Below are 19,996 nucleotides of genomic sequence, written 5' to 3'. Positions count from 1 at the left end.
CCATGGCAAGTCCTTTGTATGATGTCTCATGAAACCGCCAAGTAACTCCTCAAAAATAGAGGCTCCTCTTGGGGCTTCAACTAGATTGTCGTATGATAGAAGCTCTTTTTTGTAGTCAGCCAGCAGCCCTAGTGTTTTCCTGTATCCAGGTCAGCGCTGGTGTTTCAGCAGATCAGCGAGCAATCTCAGTTTTCAGCCCCAAGCGCTTGCAGCTCTCAGCAAATCAGCCAGCATTTTCAGATTTCAGCCCATCTCCCTCGCGGAATTGGCTTGGATCGGACCTCGTTAGCCACCTTCGTTGTAGTCCGGTACTTCGGTAGCCTATCAAGCCTCCCCTCGGCCAGTTCCTCGCCGGCATCGAGTGCTTCATTGCTGTCCATCATTGGCATCGTCGAGATCTGCGTTTTCAGCCCTGCTTTACGCGAGAGATCTGCTGTGTTTTACGCTTCAGATCTGCGTTTTTTCACCCAGCTTTCAGCCCTTCATCCCTCTCACTTCGGGAGCGCAAATTAGCCCTAGATCTACCCCTTGGTGGCCATCCGCAACCCCACATCGAGAAGGATCCAAAGGTGCATCAAATCAGCCCCGGCGGTGCCTCGTCTTGAGGAGTTACTGCGGCAACATTCACCATTCGAGTCAGTAGAGTCTCCATATATAGAATAGAACAGCTTTTAATGCCATATTCTCCGAAACTAAGTCATGTACCGTCCGTTTTGCATCTACACTTGAGGTATTGCATGTGTCTACTTTCCATTTAGGCAATCAAAAGCAAATACCACATCGGCAACAATGTGGGGGGCCTATGAGAGGGTTGGGTGGGCCCTGGGACCCCATCGGGTGTCATTCTCCTCTTCTCTTTCTTTCTCTCTCCCTCTACACATCTCCACTGCACTCTCTCATTCCCTCTCTTCAGGGAAAGGTAAAAAGAATCATCACTCAAGCTAAAAGGAATCACTAACGCAAGGAAAGGAAGTGTTTGTGGAGGTGTGAAACCTAGATCTTCACCATATTCAATTCTGCTGCACGTGACAAAGGATGTAAGACCTTGTCGGCTGAATGTCAAAATAACTTGAAAAGGTCTGGAGGCTTTTGACACATTGAAGAAGTTAGCCATAGAGGATATTTTTTTGCAGGCATCGGTGATGTTAGCCATATTGCCATCGGTGCAACTCATTTCTACAAGGAATGAAAGGCACCACCAGTTACTTGTCAACTTTAAAAATCGACTTGCCTTTCTATGGATATAGTGGCATAGGTTTATTCAGACAATTTTCGTATACTTTTTGATGTCATTAGTGGCATGGATTTCCATAGTTGTACGCTCTAGTGAAGTGGCACAATTCACGCTTTTGTCTTCGCTTTGCTACCTGTATAAAACAAGCGTCATATGCTAGTCTTTGGAAGTTTGTCATAGTTTTCTAGATGGCTTCTCTGGCTACAATGAAGCGTCAATAGCACTAAAGGATCAACATATAAGGGTCTTCACCACTTTTTGTTTTAGAAGGTAGTGTTGCACTGGTAATCTACTTATCATAGAGGATGTAAATAATGTTGAACTCCTGCATATTGTCATGTTGGTTTGTTGGTTTTGTCAGGTATTTCTTGAAGGCTGGATATGCTGTCATCTTTCTATACCGAAGGTCTGTTTCTCCCCCCCTTTCCTTCCTCGGGTGTGAGCTTTGTCGTATGGAAATTTCTAAGGTCTCGAATAAATGCAAACACCTTTTGTAAATGGCTATTGCAGAGGAACTGTCCAACCTTTTTGCAGATCTGCTCCAGAGGACGCTCTTTTGACATGCCTTGAGCCAGATGATTATCTTGGGGTTAAAGGTTAGTCCAGTTGCTTGACTTCAAAAATGTCATTAGTGGGGAGCACATATCATCTTGAAACCGGTGCCTGTTTTTGAGATCTAGCATTTGCATACTCTTAACTCAAAGTCAATAGTGATGTTGAAAGCATGTTAATTGTAGGCTTGCTGCTCAGGATGCATGAGTGAAAAATGTTGGGAGCTTTGGAATCTTTTTACTGCTGGTCATTCATGCATTGAATGGTATGACCTCATCTGAAGCATTTGAAGTATTTTCTCCTGCAAGCAAATGACCATTCTTTAAATGGCATTAATGTGTGTGTGAGTAATACACTTGCAGGGCATTTATTGTTTTAAGCATGACAGATTTTTGCTAGATAACTTGATAGTCCCTCTGACCTTGTAGAAAAGAGTTTGTTGATGGGGAATATTGTTTTGAAAAGGTGGGTGTTCTTTTGGATCATGAGCATGTTGTACTTACATAGAGCCTTATAGTGGTAAAAGAACTGGAATTCATGTATCCATGGTATCCACCAATATAATCCTTCTTCCCCCACCTGACATATCTAAGTGATAGTGATAAGTTTGAAACTCCAACTTCTCAACTTCATCATTTTATTTTTTTCTCTCTGATGAAAATGTCTCAAACAGTGCGACGAGTGTTTTCCTTTGATGTGGAGCAGGCGGTCCGTTCAAATCATGAGGTATCATCACCATTTGTAAGAGAGTGAAGCGCATTCTATGATGTCAAGTTCTTTGGGGAAGATGCTAAGCTGAGTAAATCTTTCAGGCACTTGTGCAACACAAAATCTTGAAAGTGCCCTACACTACACTTTTTGAGTATCTTCAGGTTTGTCGTCTTTTCAACACAGTTGTATGCATAGTAATATTGAGGAGACCTAATTTTGACATTTTCAGATCTTGCGTATCATAGCAAGTGCATCGTTTCGGCTTCAAAGGCTTGCAATGTTCTATCTTGCCGCAGCAGTATCAGACTTTTATGTCCCTTGGGAGAGCATGGTAATGTTTTATTTCAATTTTGTTAACATTGCAATGACTTGCTATTAATGGTACACTTTTGATTAGGGTGAGCACAAGATACAATCTGCAGGAGGGTCGCTGGCAATGCAATTGGCATCTGTTCCTAAGATGATCAAAGTTTTGAGAGAAATTTGGGCTCCGTTGGCATTTTGTGTATCTTTCAAGGTAATTAGGTCTAGTTAGCGAGCTTAAATATATATGTTATTATGTAAGTTCATCTTTTATATGTCATCAAAGACTTAATTTCTTTTGGAAATGATTACACTTGCAATCGATGACTCGAGGTATTTGATTTGTTATGTAGCTTGAGACAGATCAAACCATTCTGATTCAAAAAGCCAAAGATGCACTAAGCAAGTACGGGGTGCATGCAGTCGTAGCAAATGAGCTTAGTACAAGAAGAAACAAGGTCACTGTAGTGACACACGAGGGAGAAGTTGTGATTGAAAAAACAGAGCAACATCCCGATGTGGAAATGGGTCTTGTGGAATATTTGTGTGGAAAACATACAGAATTTCTCAATAAACAGGAGGAATATTGAGCTGTTTCTTATAAGGGCAATATAAGTGTCAACAATGTATTGATAAAGGAGCAAAATCGTATGACAATGTATTGATACAGGGAGATGCCAAAACATAGTACCCCCCCCCCCCCCCCCCCCCCCCCCCAAAAAAAAAAAAAAAACCCCAACACATACACACAAATGAAAATTTTACTCCCTTGTGTGCTATACACATGTTGATGCTATCGCTTGTTGCAATGCCATAATATTTATTATTTATACTCTTGAAATGTGCTAATTGCTTTACGAGAGACTGGATTGAGCATTCTTTAGTAGCCAATATCAGTGGGAGGAATTGTATATAAGTCGATTTTTGTAATCCTAAGATAAGCTTTTTTAATCTAACCTCACGTTTACCGTGTGCTTTGTGAGAGAGAGAGAGAGAGAGAGAGAGAGAGGTTTTTTCTCTTTCCTACGTACTCTACAGAGTTTTTGTTGCGAAAGCGACACCACCAATGCGTTAACAGTAGTAGGAACTTCAATCCAACGCCAAGTTTGCACGATTTCGGTGTCGTTGCGATGCGAACTATTACAAGCTTCCAAGTGAGTTTTCTTTCAAATCGTGTGTTCGATTGGTAATTTCTTTTTACTTCTGGGTTCACGACGAGTAGAGCTACGTATTAGGATCATACAAACTAAAAAGTGGTGACCTGCATTTTGTTGTTTGTCTTCATATGCGATTGTCGCACCACGGGGTGGTTTTGGGTAGGATATCAAGTCAGAGTCCACATGGTAATGACCTCTTGATGAGAAGAGTATTTACTATGACTTTCGTGACTTTTCGAGTGCGTATGGTCTAGTTTCAAATAGCATGAGCATTGTAGGTTGAGTTGCATTCACAAGTGTATAGGACGTTTAGATTTGGTTTGTTTGAGTAGAGATTGTTTTAGAAGGTCGAGTAGGTGATTGACACCCATCTCTTTGTTTTCACGCGCTTACGGGAGGTGTGAGTGGGCATACGGCTTGTTCTGGTCATCGACGTTTGACAGTTTTGTTGTAGTTAGTGTAGTTAGAGAGTGGGTGATTTGTGAGGTGTTAAAAACGTAAACTAGTCGTGTGTGACAGTAAAACGTTTCTCTACTCATGAATACAAAAGAAAACCCCATAGAATGTGTAGGAGTAGGGAAAGTAGAACTTGTGATTGAGATATAGAGCTGATCATCATAGAATAAATTTGCTTGTTTGCTTTTGTAATTTTAAGAAGTGAATTTGAGGAAGAGAAATGCAATAAACAAGCATCAATGGTTGATTGAACATGGTTGGGTGTTGCTGGACATAAAAAAATACATCTGCAAAAGATCTGGGTGAGAGAACTGTAACTTTTTATCAGCAGTCATCATACACGTATGATGCCTTAGGGCATAACAAGAGACCAAATTTGACAAAATAGACTACACGAGAGTGTTGTACAGGGGTGTTTTACCCTATGTGCAACTTGAGACCAAGGCTTTGACCAACCCTTGATACCCAAAAGCCAAAAAGTCAAAAAGTCAAAAACGAAAAACTAGGGAACTGATGATTCTAAGCACATTTGTTTGCATAAAAATTGGTAAGAGTGTTTGAAAATCATTGCTAAGAACTTGTGGAAGCCTGTGAGTAAAATCTGTGCAAAAATCCATCAGTAGACATCATACGCGTATAATGTCTCAAAGGGTGATCTGGCAATCGAATTGAACATTTGACTCATTCTACATATTGTATGGAGCACATTCACCAAGTTTCATCTCATTTGGGCAAATAAGTTAAGAATTGAGTACATATTACTCTTTTCGGGAAGTTCTTTGGTAAAAAGTAGTGAAATTGTACAACTCTGATATCCAAAATTGGATGTGAGCACATATGCATGTTGCACATACAAGGGGCAGCTGTGGTAGAAACAGAACTCCATTTATGGCAAAAAGACATCATACGTGTATAATGTCTTAGAGGTTAGAATTGAGTTAAATTGTGCATATGAGTATACCCTTGTAATTTATAGCAGATAATGAGTACATAAAACCAATTTCATTAACTATTGGATCTAAAAAGTGTCAAAAGACGGTTTGAGGCAAGTGTATGATTGCATTGTTCATATCTAGCATAAAAAGTATTGAAACTGAGTTTTAAAAGCTTCTGAGAGTTGCTTGCATGGTAGAGAACCTCTCGAGTGGAAATCTTCTCATTTTCGCCCGATAGACATCATACATGTATGATCTCTCAAGGGCATATTTAGAGACCAGAGCTGACTTTAGGGTTGACCAAGGGATCTAACACCTCAAGACAAACTTAAGGATCCAGTTTCACCTAATTTGAGTCATATTTTCCTAAGATTTGGATTTGAGCTGAATCTGACACATAGACATCATACGCGTATAATGTCTAAGGGCTAGATTTAGGACTTATATGGTTGGATTGAGTCTGCTAGAGTTTTCCAACTAACTCTAGCACCCCCTATGTCATTTCAAATCAGTGTAAAGAACACATATAAGGAGCCAATCCTCCAAAAATAATTTTTGGGCGAAAATTATCCGCAATGTCATACTAATCAACACTGAATAGTATTAAAGTGAGAATCACTGTTTGACAAAGTTTTGCAGAGTCTAAAGTTTTGTATAGATAGCCATCAACATGGTCCAACAGGCCGAGACCGATCTGAAGTACAAACACTCAACAAATTGGAGAGCAGTGAAGAGTAGCCTAAACAAGGAACGACTGCGAGCAAACTCCAAAGGTTTGGATTGATAGTTATGTGTTTAACAGAATTGGTGTATTTGACATCATGTAAAAATCTCCAAAGAGACAAGAGATCACTTAGAGACCATGCCAGCTTAGTTTCTACTGAGGTGAGTGTGATCCAAGCAAGAATAGATCCACTAGCACCAATTATAGAGGACGATAGTGGGACTGACACCTCTTCATAGCAGTTTATTTACCTCATGGCTGACCAAAACATCAATGTTAACCAACAGAACCAAGTGGGAGGAGGTAGCACCTCTAGGAATCCCACTCAGACAACAAGGTATACAACCCTTTACTTAGAAGGATCAAATGTCCATGGAGCTCTGGTACATGCTGATGCAAGGGGACGCAAAAGCATATGTATAGAGGAAAAACCAGCCGATGGAGTGGAAGCCCTTCTAGTGTATGATGATGGGGACAGATTCCGTGATGATGAGGGAATACATTACCTCATTGTTAAGGACCCGGAGAACTATAACAAATACAAGGACAATGTTGCAAAAGGAAAGATGGTTTTTGAGATGACAGAAATGCCTCCTTGGATAGATATTCATAACGCTATCCTGGTGTTTAACAAGAAGGTGACTAAAGTAGTGACAAACCAAGGAGTGGTAGGGCTAAAATATATTTTCGATGTCTAGTACCGTACGTCTTTGATCAAGTACGGAAAAGACTTTATACTTGTTTTCGTACGAATCAGGTGAGGAGAGTCTCATAATATATGTTGACAAGTATGGACGGGAGTATGTACCAATAGATTGGATTGGCCTTATGTGGTTGGATTGAGTCTGCCAGAGTTTTCTGACTAACTTTAGCACCCCCTTTGTCATTTTAAATCAGTGTAAAGAACATATATAAGGAGCCAAACTTCCAAAAATAAATTTTGGGTGAAAATTACCCGCAAGGTCATACTAATCAACACTGAATAGTACTAAAGTGAGAATCACTGTTTGACAAAGATTTGTAGAGTCTAAAGTTTTGTACAAATAGCCATCAACAAGGTCCAACGGGCCGAGACCGATCTGAAGTACAAACACTCAACAAATTGGAGAGCAGTGAAGAGTAGCCTAAACAAGGAACGACTGCGAGAAAACTTTGGAGGTAAAAGGTTTGGATTAATAGTTATGTGTTTAACAGAATTGATGTATTTGAGATCATGTAAAAATCTCCAAAGAGATAGGAGATCACTTGGAGACCATGCAAGCTTAGTGTCTACTGAGGAGAGTGTGATCCAAGCAAGAATAGATCCACTAGCACCAATTATAGAGGACGGTAGTGGGACTGACACCGCTTCAGAGCATTCTATTTACCTCGTGGTTGACCAAAACATCACTGCGAACCAACAGAACCAAGTGGGAGGAGGTAGCACCTCTAAGAACCCCACTTGGACAACAAGGTATACAACCCTTTACGTAGAACGACCAAATGTCCATGGAGCTCTGGTATATGCCGATGCAAGGGGACGTAAAAGTATATGTATCGGAGGAAAAACTAGCAAATGGAGTGGAAGCCCTTCTAGTGTATGATGATGGGGACAGATTCCGTGATGATGAGGGAATACATTACCTCATTGTTAAGGAATCGGAGAACTATAACAAATAGGGGACAATGCTGCAAAAGGGAACATGGTTTCTGAGATGACAGAAATGCCTCCTCGGATAGATCTTCCTAACGCCATCCTGGTGTTTGACAAGAAGGTGACTAAAGTAGTGACAAACCAAGGAGTGGTAGGAATCTACGAGTACATGAATGGTAGGGCCAAAATATATTTCCGATGTCTAGTACCCTACGTCTTTGAGTTAAGTACGAAAAAGACGTTATACTTGTTTTCGTACGAATCAGGTGAGGGGAGTCCTATAATATATGTTGAAAACTATGGATGGGAGTATGCACCGATAGAAAAAGCAAAAGTAGCGGGATTGATAAGCACTGGAGTAATTCCAACAGATCCAGTTGCAACTCAAAGCCCAAACCCTACCCCTAGTAAGTCTACAAATCCCTTTGAGGAAGTGGAAGATATGGCCAGGTTTAAATCCAGTTAAGCTAGAGTGGTTGAAACATCAAATTTTCCTTCATATTTGAATCCAAACCTTGAAACTTTGCAATCCTGGTTGTATCCCACAGTGACGAGGGAACATGAGTTCTATAGAGGAGAAATCCCTATCACAATAGGATCATATGTGACCCCCATAGTATCACCAGTGCCCTCTTATTCTTACTCTTATCCCAAGGAGGGCAAAGGACCGACGACGATGCTGACCACAACAGGATTCCCCTAGATGGAAAGAATCAAGACGGAAAGAAGATTTGCAACAGAACCACATGTTGATACAATCTATAGAAGATACGGGTTGGAAGAAGCATTTGACGCCAGATCGAGATATGAATGAGAACCTATAAGAGGGCAGGGACGAGGAGATTCTACAATAAGGCTGGTAGATCATAGACGTGTTAGACCTTCTCAAGTCCAAAAATGGGTTAGTAAGAAATATTCAGGGGAAAGAGATCCTAGAGACCACGTGGCAGCATTCTTGAGAGTGATCGAAGCAGAAGAGGTCAGGGACTTTGATACACAATTTACCGATTTTGGACTCACCTTAGAGGAAGACACCGCCACCTGGTTTGATTCTGTTGAAAGACGAGATTTTGAGACCATCCAAGAAGTATTTGATGAATTTGTGGAGGAATCCTCTCAAAGAGGGATAGCCCACAATACGGTCTCACATATCCATAAGTTCAAGAAGAAAGAGGGAGAATCTATCAGGAAAGCAACCTTATGGTTGAAACGATACGTAAAATTCTGCCCGGTGGAAGAATTACCCACTCAATCTAGACTCATGTTGATATTTATCAGGGACTGAGAAATTCAGATCTTCAAAAGGATTTGCACATGAAGAAAAGCCCCACCCTGAATGAGTTCACCAAGGAGGCTTTATTCGTGGTAGAAAACTGTGCAATCTACAAGGATGGAGACCAAAAAGATAGAGATGATGATTCATCATCACAACACAGTGGGACTAAGTCAACGAAATCCGCACAAAGGAGTGAGCCATTGAAAAATCAAGAGCAACTCATAGAGGAGGTGGTGAAGAGGATTAGCCCGTTTGCTAAGCCGCAGGCTAAGCAACCAAAGTGGTGCGCCATCGAACAGAAATGGACGAATCACGCAACTGAAGAGTGCTACTACAATAAGGATTATGTGCGAGAACGACAGTATGCTCCACAAGCACAGGTAGCACCTCTCCAAGTACCACCAATGCCTAGATATACAACAAATAATTTTCCAAGGCTAGTACGGGTTGAAAGACCACAACCAGTTTTGGGGCAACAACCACCACTCCTAGGAGCAAGACCTATAGGTGTGAGGTATACACCCACTGTGGCAGAACTGGAGGAACAAGCCTTAGTGCTTGTACTTGTATATTATGAAGAGCCAAGTGGACATATGGCTTGTCCAACATATTACCCACCTAAAGAGCTGAGAGCACCAAAACCATGGAGCATGATTGGCCATGTTGGACCATCAACAACGGCACATGCTGCAGGAGAAGATAGATATAGTTTGGACGAGAGAACATTGTCGTTCATATCCAATGGAGGCTTAGGTGGACCAAGGCCTACTTACCAACAAAGGGGGGACTCCAAGAGCACCACGACAACCATTGGGACCATGCTATAAGTGTGGAGGCGACCACCTCATGAAAAACTATCCTTATACGGAAATTGTTCGAGTGAATGCGTATTGTCCAGAATGTGGCATCAATCATTTGATCACCGATTGTCAAAAAAATTAAACACAAGAACAAAGGTGGATGACTTTGAAAATCTTGGAGGCAATCCCTTCAAGCAGTGGTTTGGAAAACGGAAAGGTAATACCTATACAGGTTATCATACGAGCACAAGCTCAAAAAGAGAGAGAGAGAGGAACCCATAATCGAAGAACCAAGAATGAAAGCACCCAGCATTGAACGAAAAAGCCAATGAAACATATGGAAGGCTAGGAAAGCATGGGTGGAAGCTAGGAAAGAGCGAGAACAGACGGCCCTAGCGGAAGAATTAAAACAAACCAAAGACAAATTGGAAAGGCTTGAGAGACAAACTATTCAAAAACTAGAAACTCTAGAAGTCATACAGCGTGAGAGGAAAAGGGAACCAAAAGTGCGGGATCGAGAGGATCTGTATTAGTTGAGAAAGTAAACTAACCTTTAGACGCTCTCCTGGAGGCCTATGAAGCAAGGCTTAAAATTAACCAAACACAAGAACAAAGGTGGATGACATACCCCTATGCAGACCTAGAAAAAGAAAGATTGAAAATTTGTCAAAAGATGATCCAAACACCCCAAGCCTTGCTAGAGCCAACGACAAGAAAACCAGAGGAGTGGGTAGAACTTCCAGTATCAATACCAAAAACCTCTCCAACACATGAATATGAAGAGATAGCTGTTAGTCCAAAAAATGAATTGGAATCGGAGAAATCGATGGAAAGACCTGGGATAGTGATGAACACTACAAATCAGGATTCTGAAGCTTTTCAACCTATCATACCAGAAATGTATAGAGGGGACTATGGATTGAATGAGATTTGGAAGCAGATAAGAGAAGCGAATGAGGCCAATGAATTGAGCCAAAGGGTTAACCAAACCAGTATGGGAAGAGATGTCCTTCTTCCTCCTATTGAAGAATTTGAGGCGGGACCTCAAGCAGATCTGGAGATGCACTTGTATTGGGGGGACAAGGGATTTGTGAGATCTTTGGATAGTCAACCTATATCTCTGAGAACTTTACCCTCTTATATAGGAGAGTATGAAGCAAAGTCGGATGTGAAAGCAGTACCATCACAGAGACTCTCCACAAGCAAGGTGATGGACTCCCAAGGGTTGATAACCATATTGTACACTGCATTGGCTTGTACTATTACTCTCGCTGCACTTCTCCGAATAAGACCTCACATGTGGACTATAGTAGGAAAATGCATAGAAAAATTTTGGGGTGAAGGATCCGACTTCACGGATGCAGGAAGGGATCAGAGAATTAGAGAAGCCTCAACTAAACATGTAACCAGTACCCTTAAACAAGGTAGGAGAATATTGTGAAGGAGAAGATTGAAATACCATGCTTCTAGTCGAGTTTGAAGGTGTCACAATTGCTAATATATACATGTTGTAGTGATGTGTGTGAGCACACTTAGGATTGTCGGGACAATTTTTCTCTCACTAGTTTTTTCCCCCCATGCATTGTATATATACGCCCATCACTCTAGGGCTATCTATCTTTCCATTGCACACTAAGTAATACACTCTCTATTGTGTGCCTTGATCTTCCTTCATCTTCTCCAAGTTGTGTGTATTTTCTTGCAACCCTAATTCCAACAATTGGTATTAGAGCAGGTTGCGTCCTCTCGGACTTAGTCGCTAGCAGCGCCAATACACGCCTACTCACTTTCTTTGGATTTTGTGAGCTTTGACAAGTGTTCAGACAGTTCTCTTGTGCAGACTGTTCTTGATGCCTTGCCAGATTCTTACTAGACTTTTGCTAGTACTTGGAGACTTATGACCCAAGGAAATCCTGAAGTTGTCAAGTTTGATGCATATATGTCACTTTCCAAAAAAAAAAAGAACTAGACAGTGTGCAATTGAACATGCCTTTATTGATGCTCAAAGAAAAGGTGGTAACAACTTTACAACCACTTCTCATGGTTCTTCTGCGAGTGGAAAATCACCTGTTTCTAATGCTTTTGTTGGCAGCAATTAGTCTAGAAATTTTGGTGATAAGGGCAAAAAGAAGATGCATTGCCATTAATGTAAAGCTAATGATTATTTGATCAAGCAGTGTCCTAAGTTGAAGGCCAAAGAGGCTAAGAAGAAAGAGGGTGGTTCCACTACAAATGTAGCTATTGTTGAGTCTTCAGTGAAAGGAGACTGTGATGCTGATATTCATGTAGAATGGGCTTTTAGTGCAGAGTGTACCTATAATCTTGTTGTCCATGATGCATGCATGTCAATTGCTGCAGATTCGCATTTTTGGTATTTTAACAGTGGTGCTACAAAGCACATTACCTCACATCGTGATTTGTTCACCTCTCTTGAGTCTTTCCCTCATGGGAATTTAGTTACTTGTACCAACAATGCCTCTTATCAGGTTCAGGGAGTTGGAAAGATTATCCTTATTGCTGCAAATGGCAGTACTTTCACACTTGTTGATGCAATTTATGTTCCTGGGATCAAGAAGAATCTTTTGTCTGTATCTGCACTTGCTAGACTTGGTCTTGTAGTCAAATTTGTGGATGACAGATGTACAATACATGATCTCAATTTTGATGATGAAATTATTGTATCTGGCATTTTATGCCACGGGCTGTATAAGATCACTTTGTATAACTAAATGTGGAAAGAATTTTGCAAATGAAATTGTGGATTCAAAGCCTATTTCAGATGCAAAACTTTGGCATGCACATTTTGATCATCTGAATTTTTCTAGTTTGCTGCATTTGCAAAATCTGATACGGTTGCTTCTTTTCCGCCTCTTGAAGCACCTATCAAACATGTCTGTGAAGGTTGTATTTTGGGTAAGATACAGCGTTCTAAGTTTCCAAAGGATGGTTCAGTTAGGGGCCACATAAAGGTTGCAGCTTGTGCATAGTGATGCTTGTGGATCCATGAAAACTCCGTCCTTTGGCAATTACCTTTACTTCGTAACTTTTATTGATGATTACTCCAGGAATGCATGTATATATTTGCTTAAAACGAAGTTAGAAGTATTTATGTGCTTCAAAAAATTTCTGGCTACGGTTGAAAATGTATCGAAATGTTCTATGGGCACCCTCCGTTCCAATTGAGGGGGGGGAGTATATGTCTCAAGAATTTAATGCATTTCTAGCTAGTCGTGGGATAATATACAAATGTACAATGCCTTATACACCTTAGCAAAGTGGTGTTGCTGAGAGAAAAAAAAAGTCACTTACGGAAATGGCACGATGTATGGTCAAAAGGCAAGCTTTGCCGCATTCATTTTGTCTTGAGACAATCATGTGTTCCACTTATGTACTTAATAGGTGTTCTACAAAAGCTTTGGAGTCTATGACTCCAATATATAAAGCATGGCATGAGAGAAAGCCTTCTATTGAGCACATACGTGTTTTTGGTTGTTTGGCATATGATTTGGTTCCACAAACACATCGCAAAAAATTGGATGATAAGGCTGTCAAATGTATTTTTGTTGGTCATAGTGCTGAAAGCAAAGGTTACATGTTGTATCATCCACAAAAAAAGTGTATTTTGGTTTCATGGGATGTAGTGTTTGTGGAAGATTTTGTTCAGCCCTTGTTGTCATGTACTAGAGATAGTAATGTAAGCTCACAAGACATTTATGACACTTTATTGCCTCTTTTCAGTGGTGGAAGTTCGAATGTAAATTCCAATGAGGCAAATGTATAGCCTATGGGGGTTTCTGAAAAGATTACAGATCAGGCTATTACTGATGCAGATGTACACGATGTACTTGATGAGGAAAGGGTTGAAAATGAGCAAGCTAGAGGTATGCCAAAATGATGGTGCATACATTGCGTGACAGTAAATTGGACTCTGAAGCACAGAATTCAAAAAATTGGATGGCTGCCATGCAATCAGAATATGATGCACTTATAGAAAATGACACATGGATTTTATGTGATTTGCCTCCTAGAAAAGAGGTCATTGGTACGAAGTGGGTTTACAAGGTGAAACGCAAGCCGGATGGTGAGATTGATCGCTACAAGGCTCGACTTGTTGCAAAGAGTTATGCACAACAAAAAGGCATAGATTATGAAGAGAATTTTCTCCCACTTGTCGTATGACTACTGTGCATTTTCAATGTGCATTGGCAGCTCATTTTGGTTGGGATGTACATCAATTAGACATTGTTATTGATTTCTTGAATGGTGATATATTTGAGAAAGTTTCTGTAACGCAGCCTCGAAGTTTTGTCAAGAAAGGACAAGAGGATAAAGTGTGCAAATGTAACAAAGCTTTGTATGGGTTAAAGCAATCTCCTTGTACTTGGTATGAGAAGGTTGACACTCATTTGGTCAAAAGAGGCTTTCGTAACAGTCCAACAAAAAGCACATTATGTAACATGTGAGGGTGATGTACTCCTCATTGTGGTTCTCTACGTGGATGATTTGCTGATCACACTAGACCAAATGAGAGGCATATTGTTGAATTTAAGGCTGATTTGAATGCTACTTTTAAGATGAAAGATTTGGGGATGTTGCGTCATTACTTGGGTATACTATTTAAGCAGTGTGATGGTGGTATTGCCTTGTGCCAGAAAAGTTACATAGAGACATTGCTATGTAAGTTTGGACTTGAGGATTGAAAACCTATTGCCACTCCCATGGAAACAGGTTTGAAATCGAGTCTTCATGATGCTGATGATCCTGTAGATGTTACTCTTTACCAAACTGTTGTTGGATGCCTCATTTATGTATGCAACACGCGGCCATATATTCAGTTTGTTGTCTCACAGGTCAATTAATTTATGCATAGCCCAGGGTCTAAGCATTGGCAGACTGTCAAGAGTATTTTTTTCTACTTGAGTGGCACTTTACATCTTGGCTTGTTTTATCCCAAGGGAGGACCATTGCCGTCAGACTTACATGCTTTTTCAGACTTAGACTAGCGTGGTTGTTTTGACATAGGAGTGTCCACAAGTCGTTTTTGTTTCATGCTTAGCAGCTCATGCATATCATGGTTGAGCAAGAAAAAACCTAATGTGGCCACTTCCAATTGTGAGGCCAAGTACATGGCAATCTTCACAGCTACGGTTGAGTGTGTATGGCTTAGACGCCTTATGGCTGATTTGGGTGTTGGACATGACACTGCCAACACTATCTACACTGACAGTAAGAGCGCTTTGGCAGTTGCAAGGAACCCAATTTTTCATGCTCGCACAAAGCACATTGAGGTGCATTACCATTATGTCAGGGAGAGGCTCTCAGCAAGAGAGATCATCTTGGCTTATGTGCCAAGATAGGACAACCTTGCAAATCTTTATTGTCTTGTGAGAAGTTCAAAGCTTTCCAAAAAACTTTGGGCTTACTCCCCTTTGTGGAATGATCCTTTCCTCAAGGCATGTTACTTCCCTTTACTCTATGTGCCAGCTCTTGTTCTCACCGCATAACACCAAATTAGTGAATTTGGGAATGTCTCAATTCCCACTTTCAAAACAAACTTAAGATTTGACCATATGGCCGAATTTTAGCCAAAGTTATGAGAGCATGGATCAGAAAATCTTTTCAAGCACTACCTTGTGGAAGTATTTGGTCTTAATAAATAGTTGAAGATTTTTTCATTTGGCTAAATCTTCAAGACATTGGTGATTCTCAAACTGGCTCTAAAGTCTCAAACTCTCTAATATAATGTTGCATCACTCCAAGGGGGATTTGTTACCATATACATGTGGTAGTGATGTGTGTGAACACACTTAGGACTGCCGGGGCATTTTTCCCTCACTAGGAGGTTTTTTCTCCCGTGCATTGTATATACGCCCATCAATCTAGGGCTATCTATCTTTCCATTGCACACCAAGTAATACACTCTCAATTGTGTGCCTTGAGCTTCCTTCATCTTCTCCAAGCTTTGTGTGTTTTCTTGCAACCCTACTTCCAACAACAACCATGGCAATTCTTAGTTGGTGTAGCCATTGCAACCAAGGATGTATGGAAGAAATGGGAAAATACAAGGACGTGTTTGCATGGTCATATAAGGACTTAAAGGGAGTCGACCCCACAATATGTCAGCATCCTATCCCCTTAAAACCTAATGCAAAGCCTAGCAGACAAAGGCCATACACATACAATGACACCTTTGCTAAGCGCATCAAGGAAGAAATAGATAAGCTAAAAGAAGCAGAGCTCATCTATGAGATATAACACACCGACTCGGTATCTCCAATCGTCGTGGTGCCCAAAAAGAATGGAAAACTCTGAGAGTGTGTCAATCTCAAGAAGGTTAATGTAGCCACGATAAGGGATAATTATCCCCTAACGATCACTGATCATGTCCTTGAACGAGTGGTGGGCAAGCATGCATATTCCTTCTTGGATGGATTCTCTGGCTACAAACAGCTTGCAATTGCACGTGAGGACTAATATAAAACGGCATTTGCCACAGAATGGAGAATATTTGCATATCAAGTCATGCCATTTGGCTTGACGAATGCACTTGCAACATTCCAAAGATTGATGGCATATGCTTTCAAAGAGTACCTGACGATCTTCCTAGAAATCTATATGGATGACCTATGTGTACACTCTCTCCTGGGAGAGGAACATACAGAACACCTCAAAAAAGTATTTGAGAAGTGCAGGACGTATATGATCTGTCTTAACCCAGAAAAGTGTGTTTTTATGGTCAGACAAGGACAAATATTAGGATATATTGTCTCAAAAAATGGCATATCCACGGATTTGGATAAGATAAAAGTGATTATTGAAATGCCTAAACCCATCAATGCAAAGCAAGTACAGTGCTTAATGGGACACTGTGGTTATTACAGGAGGTTAATACACATGTATGCAATCATTGCCCAACCTCTGTATAGACTTATAGTGATCTTTGAATGGACGGATGAGTGTGCTGAATCATTTAAGAAATTAAAAGATGCTCTCATATCCGCTCCTGTGCCAAAAGCACCGGATTGGGAAAAATCCTTTCACGTTCATATTGATGCGTCTGCATTTGCTATAGGATGTATTTTGGCTCAACCAAGAGACGAAACTATGGATTTCCGAGTATGCTATGCTAGTCCACAACTTAACAGTGCCAAAAAGAACTACACCACAACCGAAAGAGAGGGGCTTGGAATGATTTATGCTGTTAAGAAATTTTGGCATTATCTCCTTGCAAATAAGTTTGTGTTTTTCACGGACCATCAAGCCCTCTTTTATATTGTAAACAAACCATGCAATACAGGAAGAATTGTAAGATGGTTCATCATATTACTTGAGTTTGACTTTACTATAGTGGTTAAAAAGGGGAAGACGCATCTGCGAGCAGATCACCTTTCTAGATTTCCAAATGGAGAATCTCCAGAGGGAGTAGACGATGATATCCCTGATGCATATCTCTTCAATGTTGAAATGGTATCTAAGTGGTCCCAAGAGATAGTAAGCCTACTATCACACGATGGAGAATTCAATAAGACTGACCAAGGCCATAAACCACGAATGGTTTAGCAAGCTAAGATCTTTCAGTTGATTGGCAGACGTTTATATCATTTGGGCTCCGACGGTATCCTACGAGTGTGCATAAGTCCGGAGGAATACAACGCCTACTTGTTGGAAGCACATAATGAGGACTTAACATTTCATTGCTCATCCACAAAAACTTATCAACGCTTGAGACAATTAGGAGTGTATTGGCCAATTATACGTGTTGATGTTCATGATTATATAACTAGTTGTGCTGAATGCAGATCAAACCCACCAATAAAACATGCAACACTGTTTCAAATAATAGATACACCGGAATGGAGTCAATACATTGTTGACTCCTTACAAATGCAAATATTTTTTACAAATACCACTAGAGCACGTCAGAGAGCGATAGAAATTGAAGCTAGTCACATCACTTCGATTGAAAACCAGCTTTATAAACGAGGAAAGGATAACCAACTTAGGCTATGTGCAATGGAAAGCATGTACCTTCCAATCCATGAGCAAGCACATGAAGGAATAAGTGGAGGCCATTTCTTAGGGGAAAAGACAAAAAAAAAATTCCTGACCGTTGGAATATGGTGGCCAACATTACGTATGGACGCGGAAGAATATACAAGACAATGTCACTCTTCTCAATGCACCAAAGTGCCAATAAAACGAGATAAGATGCCCTTATGGCCAATGATGAGAGCCATAGATTTTGCTAAGTGGGGAATAGATTTTGTGGAACCAATTTCACCCCCCGCTCACAAAACACATGCCCAATATATCATTGTAGCCATGGATTATCTCACTAAATGGGTCGAAGATAAAGCTACATAAAAAGCTAATGCTAGGACTACTACACAATTTCTATATAAAAATGTCTTTGTTAGATATGGTCTACCAATAGAAATTGTCAGTGATCGGGGCACACAATTTATAAATGAAGTGATTGAAAATATCCTTGATGAGTTCATGGTAGTTCATAAAAATTCTGCATACCATCCATAGGCTAATGGGCAGGCAAAAGCTGCAAATAAGACTATATGTATAGTCCTAACAAAATAGTCTCAGAGTCAAGAACGGATTGGGATCAGAAGTTACATTTGACACTATGGGCTTATAGAATTTCTTATAAAACCTTGATTGTAACAACACCGTACAACATGGTATTTGGTCTTAACGCTATCTTGCCTATGAAATTCCTAATCCCAACACTAAGAGTAGCCAAACAACTTGACTGGACAGGCCATGAAATATCTTCACAAATAGATGACCTTGAAAGGCTAGTTGAGCTTCGCTTAAAAGCATAGCTTCCATTTATGTGAAAAAACGAAGGCAAAAATAGTTTTCAATAAGCATGTACGCTCAAAAGAATTCAAAACAGGCAATTATGTCCTGATTTACACTTTAAAACAATATGCTAAGAAGCTAAAGAAGCGAGGAATGGGACCATTTGTGATCAAAGACTTATCACCAAGTGGCACTGTTAAACTTGCTACATTAGACAATGACAAAATGCCCAACTGGATTAGTGGATGTTGGCTTAAAAAATTTCATCTACCACTAATCTAAACAAGGAAAAGAAACGAACCCAAGAAAAATAGCAAATTGTTGCCGAAGCACAAGCAGAGGCTAAGGAAAGAATAGCTAAGCCGAAGCTTCTTTGTGCGCTCCTTGCCGCACTGTCGAAGCAAGGGACTTGCTGATACACCGTGTGCGAGCCACAAATGGCTCCAAGCACACAACAAGACTAATCTAGCAAGCTCAAAAGAGGGCAATGGTGTGTCACTCACCGCTCTATGCTCCTGCTGTGAAGGATTCCTCGCCGCGATGAAGAAGAAGCTGCAGTCGTGCCGCGCTCAACCGCTTCTCCGCCGTCGTGCCTTCGTAATGCTCGATCGCACACACACACTCTCCCTCTCTCTTTCTCTCTCACATACACACACACACGAGGAGGTGAAGAAGAAGAAGACGGAGATGGAGATGGAGCAAGAGCACTCTTCTATTGCACAAATGAGAGAATGAGTGAATTTTAGGTTTAGTTGGCTTTTATATGAGCTCACCCCATTCACACTTGGGCACCCATGCTTAGCCAACTAATCCCTTGAATGTCCCAGTTAGAGTGCGCCTCTCATCGGCGATCACTCTTACCCTTTTCCTATTGGTCCGACAAGCCCGGTACCTGACTCCACCAAATACATAATACACGTCCGTCGTAGGTGATGGGGTGTCCGTGAGCCGTGAGGGTTAACATGCCCCCCTTCCTGATGTAGATTCCGTCCTCGGAAGCTATTGAGTTGAAGCTCGTTCGTCGAGGTGGAAGAGCATTTGAGATGAATGTCCTTAGCCTTCTTTAGTCACTGCAAAATCAAACAACATTGGCACAGTAATTTCATTCTCATAAGTGATTAAAAAGCATATGTAGTTTTAGGTAGACAACTTGATTGGTAAAAGAATTTCAAACAATTTGTCAGCAATGAACATTAAATTGCAATGTAATGAAATGCATAAACAGATGTAAAGGTAAAAAATTAAACAAGTCTGGGGTCGCTAATTTGACGGTCGAAAAGCACTAGAGATCAAATATTAATACCATGGGTAAGCTTCTTAATTTTCTGTGGTCAATTAAGTTGTTTAATCGCGAGAGCCAAGTATTTATGTTCGAGGGCCGACTAGAGGCTATATCTA

At 40.7% G+C, this 19,996-nt stretch overlaps 1 protein-coding gene across 1 annotated transcript in view; it reads left to right on the top strand.

The window, feature by feature from the left end:
* The window catches only part of LOC147460425 (phosphopantothenate--cysteine ligase 2-like), a 64,172-nt gene extending 60,512 nt beyond the window's left edge, over window positions 1-3,660 (top strand). The window contains exons 3-9 of the mRNA XM_086507577.1: window positions 1,596-1,640; window positions 1,745-1,830; window positions 2,460-2,512; window positions 2,599-2,658; window positions 2,727-2,828; window positions 2,895-3,014; window positions 3,154-3,660. Of these exons, the coding sequence (XP_086363703.1) occupies window positions 1,596-1,640; window positions 1,745-1,830; window positions 2,460-2,512; window positions 2,599-2,658; window positions 2,727-2,828; window positions 2,895-3,014; window positions 3,154-3,390 (703 nt within the window). The 3' untranslated portion in view covers window positions 3,391-3,660. The remainder of the gene's footprint in view (window positions 1-1,595; window positions 1,641-1,744; window positions 1,831-2,459; window positions 2,513-2,598; window positions 2,659-2,726; window positions 2,829-2,894; window positions 3,015-3,153) is intronic.
* Window positions 3,661-19,996: the final 16,336 nt, after the last annotated feature.

The sequence above is a fragment of the Adiantum capillus-veneris genome, chromosome 3, assembly GCF_014529385.1.
Source record: "Adiantum capillus-veneris isolate H3 chromosome 3, ASM1452938v2, whole genome shotgun sequence".
NCBI classification, from domain to species: Eukaryota; Viridiplantae; Streptophyta; class Polypodiopsida; order Polypodiales; family Pteridaceae; genus Adiantum; species Adiantum capillus-veneris.
This window is presented reverse-complemented; position numbering and strand designations above follow the sequence as displayed.